Consider the following 18,318-nt stretch of genomic DNA (forward strand, 5'->3'; position numbering starts at 1 on the left):
TACCGGTTTCCTCATTTGGTGTACTCGTACTTCACGCCCCGTTGTAAAATGTTATCAACAAACAATGAGATTTTTTTTTTCAGCCATATTCAAAGGCCACGTTCACCTGATCTGATTTGAAGTCTGCTGGTTCGATCCTAGTTTACATGGGATCCATTACTAGGCACCGTGAGGGTGAGCCCCATGGTGAGTGACCCTGACTCGGCAGAGACGCCGTGTTTATTTTAGGGAGCCTGTGCCTGCTCTCGCTGCTCTCACTCAAGGATAAGAACAGCTGGCTCGCCTCATGTCTGACAACCAATACAGATGGTTGTGTATATGTGTGTGTGGAGTAGATACTCCCCAATACCAACAGTAATTTCTATAGGTTCTCCTTCGGGGTTATGTCTTTCTTTTCTTAATATGTATTGTTTTGTTTCATATTTCTGTCTGGGTGTTATCCCTCCTGTGACGATCTCCTTATTAACCTTAGGATTTTAAAAGATCGTCCTGGCTTTTACTGTTACTAGTTAGAAGCCACCTTGTGTGGTGTTACATTTATTTTCCAATAAAAGGTGTATAGCTATTGAGTGGCTCATATTGTATAATATGATTTACAACACTTTCGAGATCTCTGATGGTTGGGAAGTACACCGCTTCCATCAGCGGCGTACGTTTCCTTTCATTGTGGGGGGGGGGGGGGGCTATTAAGCCAGAGGCTGGGAGTTGTCATCCCCCAGGACATCTTGAATGCAAAATTCAGACACCAGGTGACAATTCAAAATATAATGGCATTTAATGCTAAGGCTCTCGGGCATCCTGTATGGCTTTAAAATTTGTATTCTCCCGTAAAACAACTTTTCTCATTTAATATTATTTGTGTGCCTGCATGTGTGTGTGTGTGTGTGTGTGTGTCTGTGTGTGTGTGTCTGTCTGTCTGTCTGCCTGTGTGTCTGTCTGTGTGTCTGTGTGTGTGTGTATGTGTGTGTGGCAGGGATAATTACATTCGCCGCAAAAGATTCAGTGGTTGTATGAGCTCATAATTCATATTTCGGGAGTAAAAAAAACGCCGCCATTGGGGTGTCGTCTATGAGTAATGTTATAGCGGTTTTTTTCGATATAAAAGTCCTCTGCTTCTTTCATGTTTTTATTGGAGGGGGGCAAATGCACATGTTCTTAATATTGAGGGGGACGTATCCCCTGCGTCCCCCCGAAATCTCAGCCGTTGGTTTTCTCTCAGGAAATTGAGTATTAACAACAAGTAGGTTATTACTCCTACTCATTCAAAAGTGCTGTTTAACTTAGTCGTGACGGTTATTTTTCGACGGTTAATTATGTTCAAATCCATGAAAGGTGCTTTTAATTGCAAGCGCTCAATGAAGAATATTCTTTTCTGTTCTTCACCGTGAATAGGTAACATGCTTTAGAGGCTTGTTCCATTTCTGACCCCAAATGGAGTCAGAAAGCACCTGAAATGGGTTTATTCTGGGGAAGCAAAGTGAAGTGAGCAGGTGCGACCGCCTCTTGGAAACCATCCCCTCCCTGGCCGTTTGCGTGTCGCCGGCTCTCGGGAAAGTCAAAAGTCCGAATTACATACATCCATGTCCCATAAGGTTGCTCCTCGGGTGTGTTTGTACAGCTAACACATTTCGGCCGTACGACTGAATAGTGAAGGTATCAAATAATGGACACTAGTTGTGATTTTAGGTTAAGAATAACAGCTTGCTCACTTTCCCTCCCTCGGTGTCTACAGGGTAGAAAGTGAAAGCAGCCAATGTATTGTGGGAACAAGAGGTGTAAGCCGAGCCCGGTGACCTATTGGTTCCCAGCCTTCTCTTTAGCTTTCCCACTTTCTCCCTGCCTGCACGGCACCGCCAGACAAAAGCATTATTATTACTTCTGGATTCTTCATTAGTGATTTCTTGGTACAGACATTGCCCGGAATAAATTAAAGGTTTAACGCCCGGGATGGTACAAGCTGAATGGAGCCATGACAAGTGGTCTAGTATGTTGTCATTTCCAGTCATTCCCATTCTCCCTGTTGGCAACTTCAGCAAGAATATTTTCAAAGGCTCTTCAAAGGGCTTCTTTTGTCTATCTCATTAGTCATGATGAGTTTGTCACCACATTTCCTGGCAATTAAATAAACGGCACCAAAGTCCTAAATTTGAAAAGAACAAATAAAGAAAAGAACTTGCCGGGCCACGGTCTTGGCCTTTTTCCTCTAAACCCTTTTTTTTTTTTTTTTTTTTTTGCAGGTGAGGGGTCATAGTTGTAAGTGTAAATTATGTAAATGAAGTTGGGTCCGTCAGCGTGTTAATCTGTGTGTTGGCCGGCGGCCCAGGCAGGAAAAACAGCGAGGACCCACTAACAGTATAGAGTTACACAAAACAGGTTCTTCTCACACCATGAAGCACGTGCCCGGTCCCTCAAAACCAAGAGACGCTCCACAAAACAGACTCTAGTCGGTTAACAAGTGAGTTTCAGTGAACTACTGTATTACTTCTCCATTTATATCTTACTGGGCAAACTGTATAAACCCTTATTTATGCATAGGAAAAGCCTGGGGAACAAATGATAGACTCAGTACAGTCAATAAATGATCTTAATAAAAAGGGCACGATTCCATTGTGCAGTTTAAATCGCTCAAGTTGCACCCCTCAAATCCCCAGGACACAGGAAAATATTAAACAGTTGCAAAATCACTCACAATGCCTCTTCTTGTTCCCTTGTGCCTGGATTTCCCTTTGAATAGAACGCTGTCATTCAACAGCGTTACTGTTTTCATTCAACGGTACTTCTTCTTTCCAATGCCACGCCACCGGTGGTTTTAAAATATACAATTGCATGATTCTGCCCTTTCTATGGGTATAATATACACTTTTAACCTCTTAGTTTATTCCATACTGTGTGGAAATAGGCGTCATTGGACCGCAATCCAGACGCAGTATAGTCTTCTATATACTGTAGTGGAGCGTTCGGTTAGTGCGAACGTTTGAGTTGTAACTCATGATCTCTTGTCTCCTCCATCCTAAAACAGGCTCAAAAAAAAGAGTTTAGATTTGTGGCGCTTTAGGCAAGAGTGCACCATATCTATTGTCGGCATTTCAAAGATAATGACCTCATAATCTTTAGCAGACAGAGACAAGGGGACCATGAAGTACATCTGAAGCATTGACATAAGTGCTGCCCTGATTGTAAGATATCTTTAATCATCAGCAGCTTTGGCCTTGAGGCCACAAAGCTTGGATTCCAAATTGGAGTGATGCCCTCTGTCAACCATCTAGAACCTCTTCACGCCTGTGTTTAATCGTATGCTTAAATCGCATGACTCCATGTGGAAATCAGACTGTCAATCGACATTTAATAGCCCAAGTTACTTACTGTTAGTGGACAAATAAGAAGGTTAATGCTGTTGTTCAATGTCTGCCTGGTACATGGACCAGCAGCGGAGAGAACTACTTTCAATCCCCAGCAGCCATTCCAAGAGGCAGCTTTAGATCAGTGTGCACTGTGGCCCTGGAGGAGCACGGGCCAGACGCTGGAAGATAGGAGGATGTTCTCTGTTGGTTCAGTTCAACCCCAGCTGTGCACAAACACCTTTATCTTGCTCAGAAGTCGGGGTCAGACGGAGACTTCCTTCTACTTTCTTTCAGTCATTACTGCACGCACCGACTTTGCGTTTGATTTCCCCGAAATTTCATGTTTGACTCCAGACCAAAGAAGAATAACCCTTGTTTCCAAATGCCTGAGGGACCTAGATACATTTAATTCAAGGTGAAAGCCTTCCAGCGACTGACAGCATGGTAAAAAGTTTTTAGCGCTTGGAAATGGAGTGTGTACAGTCAACACAAAACCCCTCTGGCTTAGTGGAAACAGATTCAACAGCAAATAAAACACCTCAAGACCATCTATGGAGGCGATAAGGGTAACATATCCATCCCATTCTGCAGCTGTACAAGCACCACACATCACCTGTTAAAAACAACCTCCTTTATTACATTCACTTATTTATTTGAATGGACACAGCTGGTGAGGCAAATACAATAACTAGGCTAAGATGAATCAATTCAAAATATATACAGTATATTTGTGATGGCTGACCGGTTCACGGTATCTGTTGTCAAAAATTGAAAGGTAAAGCTCTTTGAACACACAATAAAAAAAAACATATGAATCTGTTATTCAGTTGCGTGGAAACCCTTTCACATGCTGCAGAGCACAAGCCTGAGCGCAACACAAGCAAAACAGTGTGAACACGGCAGCGCCTTCAGGAACGTGAAAGCTGTGGTGGAGCAGATGCAGCACATCGCACGAGGAACCGCAAAGAATACAGATTGGTGGGATAAACAAAGTGGTTAACTGTTAAAAAAGCAAAAACAACTTTGACCATGGCGGCAGAAACCTTTCAGAAAATAAATAAATCACCGCTGATGTGTACCACTTTCTTGCTCACCCTCTAATACAGGGGTCTCAGACTACAGGCCCTTGAAGTTCAACACGCCCCCCCCCAGAAGAAGACAAACCGGCCGGTGGCCCCCAGGTCGTTTGAGCTTGATACCACTGATCTTATACTGATATATAACACTCTGCCGCATCCCGTCACGCTGCGTCAACGAGCGTTGAGGTGACTCCTGCTTGATAAGGTGCGTCGTGTGAGTCAGGGCAAAACGGCGTTGCGGAGCTCTGACAACATCTGGGAGGGGAAGCGCCCGGCTCCATCCGGGATGGCGTGGGACGGGACTCCTTCCGATGCGGGCCCACTCGCGCCTGTTGCCGTGCGGCGGTTTGGACGGATGGAAGCTGATGTTCCATTGCATTCATCCAAACATGTGTGGTGCGGACATGCCAGCTGGTTGGGGGGCAACGTAGGGTTTGTAGATAACGGCTCGTCGTGGAGGAATACCCGCGTCGAGCCTTGCCCTTTAAACACGCTCAAACATGTCATGGCTTCCACGCTACTTGTTTTGGCCAAGTGCATCATTTGATTGACACGCAGACTACTGCTAGGGCTCCTATAGGCTCCCTATAGGCTCCCTAGTCATAATAATAATAATAATAATAATAGATCAACTTAAAACAATAGGCAATAATAATAATAAAGTAATAATAATACAAATAAAAAAAACAAGACGCATTGAACCCGAAAACTAACAAAAAAAAATTGGCGATATGCAACTAACCCAAAATGTAACAATAAATAATCAACCGCACTGTATCAGCATTTCGTAACTACTACTACTACTACTACTACTACTACTACTACTCCCACGCACTACTAATACGATTAGAAAAAAGCATAATCGACTTGTTTGGATAACGCGCCATCCAGCGGATAACGGCGCGCAATGGCTGCCGGTCCACGCCAGACGGGTGGCCGAGCTCTTCCGCGTTCTGTGACGCAACATCCGGTTGTGCAGCAGCCATTTTGTCTGTTCGAGCAAGTCTACCCCCGACGGTCACGAACGGCAGTTCCACCCTGCGAAACAATTCCCGATATATCGCTGCGGCATCTCCAGTTCGTGCTATGTAGCGCTAGGGCACCCGATAAAATTGTGATTGTTTTTTTTTTGTTGTTTTTTTTAAAAGGGCTTGGGCTCGGTGAAAGTACACGATGTCGTGCGAGGAAAGCTACCTAGCCATCACACGGTACCTCACTGACGAGCGGGAGCCCTACGCGCCGGGGACTCACGGCAACGCCAAGAGGAAGATCCGCAAGGCGGCGGCTTGCTACGTCGTGAGGAGCGGGACGCTGTATTACCAGCGCCGCCTGAAAGGCCAGAACGACTTCACGGAGCTGGAGGTGGTGTTGCAGGACGAGCGGAAGAAAGAGCTGATCAGCCGGGCGCACAGCGTCGAGGGGGAGCACCTCAACCAGCAGCTCACATGGGAGGCTATCTCCCAGAAGTACTGGTGGAGAGGTGGGTAAATAAAATAAATAAAAAAGCGGTTTAAATGTCTTCTCCTAAAAAAACAGAGTCTGGATAACGACCCAATCTGCTGAAGACCGCGTGTAAACAAACACAAGTCTGCTGTCGGACAGTTGGGTGCGTCTTGTGCCACCTAGTGGAACAAGGCCCGCTGTGTTTCTTGTCGCGCCCTTATTTATATTTTAAGTTACGTGTGTGCGTGTATTTACATATGCTATACTTTTTTTTATGGGAAGGCCCGCTTAGCAGACTGGCCACTTGCTGAAGACGCCCCTCACTAATGGGGGAAAATAATAATAATAATAATAATTATATATATAAAAATGATCTCTATCAGTAGTTCTCCCCGTGCCATCTGGGGACCCCCAGCCTTCTTTCAAGTGCTTTCGGGGGGTCCGTAGCAAACTTGACCATTATATTATCGAATGTACATAATTAATGTTTGATCATAGTTTCAGAAGTGTTTTTCCCCCCAACTGAACAGTTATGGAGGTTTAACATGATGTCTTATAATATAAAAATACTTGAAAAAAGGCCCATGAAAAGGGTTGAGAATCACCAATCTATATCCTATAATAAACTGTTGTGATGGTGTCTATCTTAAACCTTAAAAGTGGAAATCGTAACAAGAGAAACGATCTAAAATCAAATTCACCTTTATTAGGGTCAATATACATTTTTTGAGGGGGAAAAATCATATACACAACCAATGTAAAACTTACAATAAAAACCTTGGACATCCTAGGTATTCTGAAACACGTGAAGGACCACATTAAAGAGTGTCCCCAGTGTCAGACTCGGCGAAGTGCAGACGATGGTTCAGGAACACGGCAAGTGGGGCGATCCGGAAGACGTAAGGCGGCTATACAGACGGAGGAGGAGGAAGAAGACGAGGAGGATGAAGACGGAGATGACGACTTGGACTTCATTGGCCCATCTTGTCAACCTCGATCTAAAGCGGCCAAGACGGGGCCCAAGCATGAGCTGGTCTTTGTAAGTGTCCAAGTATTTCTCTTTGACGTCTCCAACATGTGTGACATCCTGGCCGCTTATAGTGTGTGTGTGTCTGTGTGTGTGCTGTTGTCATGCAGGTGGACAGTAAGGGGGAAGTGAATAAGTTTTTGCCGAAACACAGCCAGACGATGTTAGACAAGCTCAACCAGCAGCGCCTCAGCAATCAGTTCTGTGACATCACATTGCTGATCGAGGGAGAGGAGCACCGTGCACACAAGGCTGTATTGGCAGCATGCAGTGAATACTTTAATGAACTGTTTGTTGAGAAGGGCGCCGCCTCCACACATGAGGCTGTAGTGGACCTCTCTGGTAAGTCATTTATTTTCCGTGTTACGCAGTGCTTTGCCGATTTGCCAAGACTTATCCACCATTTCTTTCCCAACAGGTTTCACCAAGGCCAGCTTCATGCCTCTTTTGGATTTTGCTTACACTTCCAACCTTACTTTCAACTTCTGCGTCATGTCAGACATCGCCACCCTAGCGCGGCATTTGCTCATGTCGGAGGTCCTACACCTGTGTGAGTCCGTGCACAAACAAGTGGAGGAGCAGAAGCTCATGGTCTATCAGAGAGGAGACATCCACACAGTGGTGTCGAGCCAGTCGGCTGCCCAGGACGCCTTCCCAGAGGACTCTGGTGCCTACATGGTCACCATACAGGGTGACAGCCAGGCGCTCGTTACCCACTCTGACGGTTCCTTGGCGGTAGTCGCACAACCCAATGTGGCCTTGGCGGAGCAAACCATGGTGGTGGTTCCCCAGGCCCTGGAGGGAGAAGGAGGCCTGGTGCTCCCCGGCAGAGAAGCTCAGGAAAATGAAACTGTGACTCTGGTGACGCACAGTGGACAGGATGGGACGGGCGAGACTTTGACCCTCATCTCATGCAACGGAGCAGGAGGTGAAGGCGAGACCATGACAGTGGTCACGCACAGTGGCCAGGCAGGAGCTAGCGAGTCTCTGGCTGTGGTTTCGGCGTGCCTCGCCATGGAGCAGCCACAAGACATGGAGGGTCCTCTGGAAGCAGGGGCCTTTAACGTCAACGTAGACCCAACCCAGGCGATACCCCCAGAGTTAGCGAAGTTGACAGGTCCTGCTCCCACCGCCCCGCTGACAGAGTCACTGTCAGCGCCAGTGGCTCCCACGGCAACAACAGAGCCGCCCACGGTGGAATCCCCAACTCCCCCGGTCCACGCCACACCTCAAAACCGTAAACGCGGTCGCCCGGCCAAGGTAAAGAAGCCGCCGGTGGTGGAGGACATCATAAGGGCGGAGGAGGAGGAGCCGCGGACTGTCTGCAGCTCTGCAGAGGAGCTCCTGGAGGACAAACAGGACGCAGATGAGCCGAACAGGAGGCGCCTGCGCCAGCGCTCCATTGGCGAGGGAGGTTATGCACGGCTACACATGGGGCTGGAAGAGGAGATGGAGGAACAGAAATCACCAACACCACAACGCTCCATCACCCCCAAGGTACCTACATACACTCAGATGAACAGCTATTTCCAATGAATGATACCTTAAAAGATGGGGTCACTATTTTTTAACCCAGGCCTTGGTTCAAAATGTTGGTTGGTACCGCTTTGCTGCGGCTTCTCAATGTGTATAAATGCAGTCCAATGGCGCAAAAATTTTGAAAAAGGCCTTTAAAAAATCATGTGAAATGTATTTTTTCTAAAATGGTCAACTCACAGTATTTTCAGATAATATTTATATATTATAAAAATTAAAAAAATACTCACAAACCATGCATTTCATCACAAAGTATTTTTTGATAAAATGTGATATTTCTGTTATTTCAATCTATTCAGGTAAAATTTTTTTTACAAGTTTATAATAATCCAATTATGTAATAATTCTATAATGCAAGTTCATTCAATCGTTCTAAAAAAATTGAAATGTTCATTGAACATTTTTTTTAGATTTAAATATTTGTCCCGTTGCACTGCATTTCAACCCATGGCATGGATTGAAAAATAGTGAACTTACATTTTAAGGGAATGTTTTCTAGTCTTTAGTGGAGGAGTGGTGAAATGTGAATGGAGTGGTGGTGGATGGACTGACCATAACTTGGCTTATACATGTAGGTTGCCCCCAAACCGGGAAGGCGTGGGCGACCTCCAAAGAAGCCGGTAGAGGAACAGGTCAGATTGGAAGTGGATCCAGAGGCTGAAGCGGCGGGGAGTTTGGCAGAGGAGAAGCCGAGCTCCGAGCAGGAAACAGGAGACAATCAGAGCGAAGTCTTGGCGGGCAACTCTGCTCAGGGGGAGCACACATGCTCAGACTGCGGCATGACCTTCCAGCGCCGCTACGCTCTCATCATGCACACCCTGAAACATGAAAAAGCCCGTGGATACAAATGTAGTGTAAGTATTAGGCTTGGGGGCGATCAAGCAAAATTCCAATCCGATCTACGATTCTATCGGGGGAGGGCTGCGTTCACATAGAACGTAATGTAATGGAGCACATGCAGTCTCCCTGTTACAGAAGTGTAGGATTTATTTATTATGAACAAATAAAGTATTTACACATCAAGTTTTTACTAAATTAAGCCCTATAGCAATGGAAAGCAACAGAGAGACATACGTGATGTGGCCTGGAACAGTGAGGGACACAGGTTTTTTTGTAACGGGACGGAACAAGACAGTTCCTTAACTCAGTTGTAAATAGATTTAAAAAGGAAGCATATATATATATATATATATATATATATATATATATATATATATATATATATATATATATATATATATATATATATATATATATATATATATATAAATAATATTTCATAATAAAAATAAATAAAACAAGTACTAGTTAGTTATTTTTGTGCACAACAGGCATAAAACACATACATTTTCACATATAAATAAAATAATTAAAATAACTAAAAATAAGTAAAATAACTTGAAATAATCTATCTAGCGCAGGGGATTGCGGACCACTACCGCACCAGGTGACTTCTGCTAGACTGTACCTTGCCCAATCTATTCCAGCATTATCATGGCACGTGTGAGAAGGGGCATGACAGAAATGCTCCAGAATGTAGCTGCATATGTAAAAAGTGAAACTCGCGAGCAGAGCTGGAAAGGTTTTCCCTGTAATTTACCGGGCACAATGTGTAAAGGGGGGTGTGGGTTTTTTCTTAGATACAGTCTCCATGTTTTATGTTTATTTACATGTATTTTTAGCTGTCATGATTTTATTGTCTGTTCTGGTGGTGATACACATTATTTGGTAGATGACACATCTGGTAGATGATGTGTATCGCCATAAAGGTGACGCATTTCAGTAACACATTAATACAATGATGAACTTCAAAGTTGAGACGTCTGCAAAATATATATATATATATATATATATATATATATATATATATGACTGTATTGACTTTATGATGTCACAGCTTCTTGTATTGGGCTTTGAATGAGAACACAGCATGGTATTCACTGTTGTTTTTCCATCCTGTGGGTAGCTGTGCAGTAAGGAGTTCCAGTACGCCGCCTCTTTGCGGGCTCACCTGGCCAGACACAAGCAGCAGAGCAGCCAGCGGGTGGCGGTCACCAAGCTGCCGTCGGAGCAGCCCTCCCAGGGGAAGGTGGAGGGCGATGTGGACGACAAGGTGGCCACACGCACCAAGCGAGAGTTTGTGTGCGATATCTGCGGGAAGACGCTGCCCAAACTCTACTCCCTGCGGATCCACATGCTCAATCACACCGGCGTGCGGCCGCACTCCTGCAAGGTCTGCGGCAAGTCCTTTGCCCACAAGCACAGCCTGAAGATGCACCGAGCGCTGCACGATGTCTCCAAGCAGTTCCAGTGCGACTACTGCCACAAGTCGTTTGTCAGCAAGCGCAGCATGGAGGAGCACACCAGCCTGCACACAGGTCTGCTCGCACCACAACCCAGGCCTTAAAATGTTGATTCTCGTCATGTAAAACACAGCACGTATCACCACCTTGCTGAGCGTTTTACTGAGAAACTAAGCACTCTGCTGCAGCTTTTCCTTCCTTCTCCAAAACGGGAAGCTGGTTCAAGTGTATTTTTCTAACATGTTTAGAAAGACATGACGCATTAAAGTTTGATGACCTAATGACAGTGAGGAGCTGCAGCAGAGTGGTAGATTTTGCAGTAGTAAAGCTCGCTATGAACAGTTATAAATGCTGAAAACTAGCGAACCTATCCTTGAACCTTTTCAGTTCCTGTCTGAACTCTGTATTCTGCCTGTTTGGCTGCTTTATAGCGGGAGCAGCTGTAGTGTCATCTAATCATTCGGATCGTTCCCTCTGGACTTCTTTGTAACGTTTACAAAAGTTCTTTCTTTCCACGGAATGTACACGGCAACGCGTAACTATCAACGCTCAGGCTCATGCTCTCTGGTAGTGGGCGCGCGGCATGAACTCACTTGCGGGGGCAAAAAAGGAGCCTTCATTCTCAGTACTTTTATGTATGAGTATGCTTTTAGTGTTTACAGTGAGGTTATTTTGATGTCCTGTAGGTGAGTCCAAATACCTCTGCAACACTTGCGGGGCAACCTTCCACCGAGCCTCTGCCTTAAGCAAGCACCTGAAGAAGCACCAGCCAAAACCTGACGTTCGCCCATTTTCCTGCTCGCAGTGAGTAGCTTCTGGCCTCCCTCCCGTTGTCATAAAGTCTTGTATCAATGCATTTCAAGTTGATTAAATGTAAACGGTTCTCCCCATGGTGGTCGTGCTCCGTTTCCGTTCTAGCTGTGAAAAGAATTTCTTCGAGGCCAAAGATCTGCAGCAGCACATGAACAAGCACATCGGCCTGAAGCCCTTCCAGTGCCAGGTGTGCGGGAAATGCTACAGCTGGAAGAAGGACTGGTACTCCCACGTCAAGTCACACAGCGTGGCCGAGCCTTACAAGTAAGGGCTTACTCACTGGATCACTCAGTGGCCTTCCAGTGAAAGTAGCTTATTGTGTGTGTGTGTGTGTGTGTGTGTGTGTGTGTGTGTGTGTGCGTGTGTGCGCGTGCGCGCGTGTGTGCGTGTGCGCGCGTGTGTGCGTGTGTGTACGTACGCGTGCGCGCGCGTACGTGGCTCAGGTGCAACGTGTGTGGGAAGGAGTTCTTTGAGAAGGCGCTGTTCAGGAGGCACGTGAAGAAAGCCACTCATGGAAAGAAGGGGCGAGTGAAGCAGAACCTGGAGAGGGAGTGTGAGCATTGCGGCAGGAAGTTCGCGCAGCTGCGGGAATACCGCCGCCACGTCAACAACCACCAAGGTGAGACGGGAGAGAGGATCGCTGTCCGCATCCCGTTCTGATATGACGTCGAGCAGTTATAGGCGAAATATAAGCGTTCTAGAAATTCTAGAAAACAATGGGTAAACAGCCATGTAATTGAATTTTGAATTGGAATATTGACTCTTGCATTTTGGGTAAACACTAGTCAACGCAAATTAGATTGAATAGATTTAATAAAATTGATAATCTATCAACTACAAATAGCACTATGCTAGAAGTTATGCTACATTCACCTGGAACACGGTAGACAGCAAACCAGAAGTCATGTTGGTGGACGAGAGCATGAAGGCAGACGGGTAGAGAATACCCGCAATGGTACATGGCATTTGCCGTCAAAGTTAAAATACTTGAACTTTTTGCCGTCCTCCGCGACGGAATTGCAGCCAGATGTTACATAGCTAATACAGACATGGAGAATGCAAGGAGCCAACTACTGCGCGTGTCTGCTGCGGCTGCCAGAGATTTGTGCTGCGGTAACAGACCCGGTAGATGTCCTTTTCTCTGGAATATCGCACTTCAATGGCTTTGATAAAATATGGATTAATATAAAAGTTGTTTTTTCTATTTATTAATTATATGGAGACTGTTTGGTGCTTGTAGCGGGGAAGCAGATGGAGGATTCGGGCGTGGTGGTCTCACCTGGTGCGGTTGGTCCAGGGATAAAGTTGCAGCTCCATATTATTACTTGTATAATAATATAATTGAATATGAATAATTAATAATAAAAGAAGGGAAGAAGAAGTGGAACTCAGGTGATCAGCCATTGATCACTCAGTTAATGAATCATTGATCACTACCAGGAAACAGAACTCTATAGATGTGCTGTCTCTCAAAGCTGCATAACAATATCCATAATGATAAATAATCCATTGTCAAACCTGCTTGAAGATGAATATGATGCTTTATAGCCGACTTGTGTAAAGGTAAAGGTACAATAGGTAACTTTTCCGTATTCAAATTTCTAAAAATAACTAGACCTATGTCATATATTTTGTTGAATTGTGTATTTATAACCGAAATATTTCCAACCATTTTCAAACCCAGAGAAATCCGTAATTTTAATATAGGTAACGATCTGTTTGATAAGATGGCCTTTCAATGGCGAATAAAGCCCTTTTACCTCAAATTGCTGTAAGTTCCGGGGCAACACAGGGAACACCGTATGATGCATGAAGAGAGTGAGGAGGGGACTCCACTCCACGTTTGCTAGCCACTGTACTATTGTTTGTAAAGTGCCGTTATGCCGCTCCTGTCTATTGTGTTCCATGTGAATGCGGCAGCAGTGTAAAGAATTAGTTTTAATGTAGCCTTACTAATATGAAAGATGGTTTATTCACAGGAACCTTCCCAGTCCAGCACAATCGCCTGGCTTCATTTTGCAGTAGCATATTTCAGAAGCAATATCACACACTTCCTGCTGTTGAATGTAATCCAGATATTTTAAGCCGCCATGCAAAATAAAATTGCCCTTGAGAACTGCTTGATCTAATCAGCGACTCACGTGCATAATGAGCAGCAGCATCAGGAAGAAAGCACACGAGGCTCAGGAGTCATCTATTGGTTGCTCTCTGGCTCCCTCTAGTGTACGTTATGTGTCATGGCAAGTTATGTCACCAAATCGTGTTGAACATGCTTTGTCTATAAAGTTGATGTTGAAGGATACAAGTTGTGTCAATAACGGGGAACAAAAAACATTTTGCAACCTTGACTAGTTGATTGTTCAAGAAAGGACATGTCTTTTGGTCAAAGTGTTTATTTTACAGGGAGTCTGTAGATCCTTGTCTGTAAATATCGGTACAGATACTACTCACCAACGACCTACCTTTTTAACCAACATTTGGACTTACGACCAGCTCTCTGACCAGTCTGTAGTGTACTCTGTGTACAATACCACAGTGTGCACACTGCGTGCTGCGCGTCTCAGAGTCAAGCATCTCATCACGCATCATCCTTTATATACTATATACACTATACACACTATACTGTATATACTATATACACTATATATACTATATATACTATATATACACTATATATACTATATACACTAAGATACTATATATATTATATACACTATAGATACTATATACACTATAGATACTAAATACGCTATATATACTATATACACTATATATACACTGTATACATCTCATCTCATCACCGTTCTCAGTCTTTTTCCCGCAGTCTGTCACTATTCACTTCACTAGCGTTCGCAATGGCCACGCCCCCTTACCATGAAATAACACGGGTCCTAGGAACAGAACTCGGGCATTAAGTGAGGAGTACCTGTAATGAAATTCTACAAAAAGCCTTTGAAAGTCATTTAATACTCAAGATACAAACATTTATTTATCTATATATTAATTTGTGTCTGAAATTCTTTTTCCAGAAACTGTTATATCAGTTGATAGAATCATCTAGTACATAAGGGTTGCCCTGTACAAAGTATATTATACTTATCTGCAATATCTTGTTGAATAAGAGAGTTCTCCAAAAACGTTGAATTTCATTAAAAGTTGTGTTTTAAAAAATTCTCAAAAATGATCAGATGTTGCTTTCTGATACCTGCTATTTAAGTCGGGGTTGACTGTGTCGGATTTGCCTCCCTCTCTCTCTTTAGGAGTGAAACCCTTCGAGTGTCTGACATGCGGCGTGGCGTGGGCGGACGCCCGCTCCCTGAAGCGCCACGTGCGCACGCACACGGGCGAGCGTCCGTACGTCTGCCCCATGTGCCAGGAGGCGCACATCGACGCCCGCACGCTGCGCAAGCACATGGCCAAGTACCACGAGGACAACCTGCCCGGGAAGATCATGCTGGAGAAGGACACGCTGCAGTTCCACAACCAGGGCACGCAGGTGGAGCATGCCGTCAGCATCCTGGCCTCCGACCTTCCCCCCGAGCTGCGCCCCGCCCAGCCGGCCCCCGCCGAGGAGATTGAGACGGTGCTGATCACCGAAGAGACGGTTGAGGCCATACAGGCCGTCCAGGCCGTGAGCGACGGCTCGGTGACGTCGCTGTCGGACCAGAGCATCATGCAGGTGGTGAACTACGTCCTGGCCCAGCAGGCCATCACCGGGACCAAGATGGAGGAGGCACCGGAGGTCATCGAGACCATGGAGGTGGAGGTGTCGGAGGTGGAGTGACCCACCGCCAGGCACAGGACTTATCAGTGTTAACCACTGTCTGTACAAAGTGGAATAGAATGTAAAGTCATGTCTATTTTGTACACATTTTGAGTGTACATAAATGAACTGATTTGTGTGTTCAGTGTTGGCGTGCATGTGTGTGTGCTGATGTACATTGTGTGTAAATACCCAGATGCATTATTCTTAATTACTGCATTCACAAGTCCAACACCGACGATGCTCAGGAGAAAAAAAAGGTGTCAAAATAAATATCTGTTAAGATATTTTTTCTTTTTTTTTTTGTGTGAATTTTACTTGATTGGAAATGTCAAGCTGTTGAAGAATCATTATAGAAAACCAGATCATGTGGCCATTCTGGCTATTCACCCTTTCCCTTGTGTATGCCTAATGGATAACCAAATAATAATAAAATCTATGCTTCTATTTCTAATCCTCTCTTTTCCCCTGTCACTTGACTTTTAATCAATTAAATTAACATTTATTTTCTTATTCAAAGATTTCACCCTTCGCTACAGTTAAGGGTTCACAAATGAAGTTGCTTTGAATGTTTTTTGTTTTTTTTCTTTGATCGCAAATCTTAGAAACATTTCTGATTTTTTCTTGGTCCTTATTTAAAATGTGACTGTGGGAGTCTCCGCCCACAGGTATGGGTTTAGGGAGGGAGACAGTCTTTCCGGCCCTGGATTGCCATCATGGTGAGAGTTTTATTTCCAATGCTTTCTTAACAAAAAGAGCTCGCTGGCCAAAAGGATAAATAATAAATAATCAGTTTGGGTGTAGGAGGAATGACATTTCCGATCTGGCTCCTGGTCGGCTGACGAGCCTGTGCACCGATCCCTCTCTGCAAGACGAACATGAACGCTTCTTGCCCTGGATTGGACCAATCAGGGGCAAGCGGTTGGCCGACTCGAGGCAGCATAACTTTTTCACTGCATGCAGGAAACGGTCTGTTCAGAATCCTGAGGCCGACATACTTGTAGCTGACATACGTATGTCAGACATGGCTGTAAAGGTGAGACTTGTGGTTCTACTGACCCTGTTTTCATTCAGATATCTTGATGTGATAGGTCAAGGGACCCGTTTGAAAATGGTCATGCTCATTTACTTTTGTCCAAAAAATATTAGTCTTTGGAGCTATGTTACACCTACTTCCCAGCGGCCCAGTATGACATGCTACACACCTACGGATTTGTCTCATTTTGTTTCTGCCAATGACAGAAGTTGACTGGAAGCTTAAAAACTGAGCTTGCGAGAGCTCGTCAAACAAGGACTGAGCAGTGGAAAAAAGGCTGAAAAGGCAGCTTGGGGGCCCCCTGGTGGCATAGTTTGCATGTAGCAAGAAACGTCCCTGCCCACAAGCCTGGAGCACAGCAACGAAAGTCAGAACTAACTTTAAATGAGGCACACACCAAGTCCAAGGAAGGTATATCTGTGTGTCGTCTGCGTAGCAATGTACACCACAGATAATGTGAGTTGTCGAGGATTAATACGATACAGATTCCAGGGCAGCTTCTACCAACACTCAGTACGCTGGGAAGTGGAGATCTGTCAAACGCTGGTGCGAAGGACAGAATGTCATTCCCACCTCACGCTCTGTGGCATATGTAGTACTATTGGATATGAATTGATCCCCTTCCACTGTTGAGATGTGTGCATCGACTATTTCTGCCTGCCATGAAGGGTTCTGGTGAGAAACCGGCGTTTAGCCATCCCCTGATTAAAAGCTTCATAGAGGGAGCAGGAGGTGTCCGACTCAGTAATGCTCCCTCGCCCCGAAATGGGACCTGGTAATGGTACTGCGCTGTCTCACAGATTAGCGCTTTGAACCAATTGACACTATCCCCTTGAAACAGCTGTCCGTCAAAACAGCGCTTCTGCTTGTCCTGACATCCGCTAAACGCATAGGGGAGCTGGCTGACCGCCACCTCCGTGCACCCTAGCTGTTTTTTAATGAATGGCAATCTGAGTAAAGCTACACTGAAACCTAACCCGGCTTTTATACCGAATAACATCAAGAGCTCCTATCGTCCTATCATCCCGCTTAACTCCTTCTACTCGCCAACCCGTGCTAACCAGGAGCATTAACATCTCCCTTGCTTATGTCCATTCGCACGTTATGTTTGCGCCTTGGATGCATTCAGTATGTCCGACGCACGGTGGCAATAAGGAGCACAACTCAAACTGTTTATCCAATATGCAAATGAGGATGGACAGTCCCAGCGCATGATTGGTTTAACCGCCGTTCCCCCCCCGCCCTGTTATGTCTTGGAAGTTATGCCTATCGCTGGCCGGTTGTACCGGCACAGCTATTGCCTTGTTTTTGACAGCAGGATGAAGACTCAACTGCCTTTGTCTCATGCCAATGAGGACGAAGTTAGAAGGCAGAGCCTATGTGAAATGATAGTTAGCTTGCTCTAACTCAAGTTCTATGAACATAGTCAAAGCCCTCTATCCTGCCCTGCTGCCTCCTTAGCTTCGCTCAAGATTCTTGGGGAGTAGACCAGCGGACGCAGGGCCCCTTTATAGGGGCAGGCCACAGCTGATAGATACATTCAAATTTTTTCAGCAGGGCACGCACGCGCACCAGGGAAGCCAATAAGGATGACGGTAGAGGGCAGAGCCTATGAGAAATAGAACTTGATTTAGAGCCATCTAACTATTGTAAGCTTTACATAGGCTCTATCCTCCAGCTTCGTCCTTATTGGCATAAGGCGAAGCCAGTTGAGTCTACACCCTGCTATCAAAAACAAGGCAATTGCTCTGCCGGTACAGCCAGCTCTGCTGGTACAACCAGCTATTATACAGTGGCGTTAGTGGCGCCGCCCCTTTGCGGTCGCCGGCGCTTCGGTCGACTTCGCACATTTTATTATTTTTTTCTTTGACATTTCACTGCATATACGTATGAAAGTATGTATATGTATGTGACGAATAAACCTCTTGAATCTTGAATCTATTATTTACGGCCATTGATATAAATAACGATAGTTAT

At 45.1% G+C, this 18,318-nt stretch overlaps 1 protein-coding gene across 1 annotated transcript; it reads left to right on the forward strand.

Moving 5' to 3' along the window:
• The first annotated feature begins 5,487 nt into the window (after window positions 1–5,487).
• zbtb11 (zinc finger and BTB domain containing 11) lies at window positions 5,488–15,697 on the forward strand. The gene is made up of 10 exons (XM_080009566.1): window positions 5,488–5,900; window positions 6,655–6,902; window positions 7,001–7,232; window positions 7,309–8,387; window positions 9,002–9,280; window positions 10,393–10,804; window positions 11,416–11,533; window positions 11,648–11,806; window positions 11,986–12,161; window positions 14,803–15,697. Exons 1-10 carry the CDS (start codon window positions 5,594–5,596, stop codon window positions 15,324–15,326), a joined length of 3,534 nt encoding a protein of 1,177 aa, XP_079865692.1. The 5' UTR covers window positions 5,488–5,593; the 3' UTR covers window positions 15,327–15,697.
• The last annotated feature ends 2,621 nt before the right edge of the window (window positions 15,698–18,318 follow it).

Source organism: Zeus faber (genome assembly GCF_960531495.2).
Source record: "Zeus faber genome assembly, chromosome: 1".
In the NCBI taxonomy this organism is placed as follows: Eukaryota; Metazoa; Chordata; class Actinopteri; order Zeiformes; family Zeidae; genus Zeus; species Zeus faber.

Bases quoted from the DNA above. Each gene is read 5' to 3' on its own strand.
- zbtb11 (XM_080009566.1), top strand. From the start codon at position 5,594: ATGTCGTGCGAGGAAAGCTACCTAGCCATCACACGGTACCTCACTGAC. The intron at 7,233-7,308 runs GTAAGTCATTTA...CTTTCCCAACAG, and splicing joins GGCTGTAGTGGACCTCTCTG to GTTTCACCAAGGCCAGCTTC. The intron at 10,805-11,415 runs GTCTGCTCGCAC...GATGTCCTGTAG, and splicing joins GCACACCAGCCTGCACACAG to GTGAGTCCAAATACCTCTGC.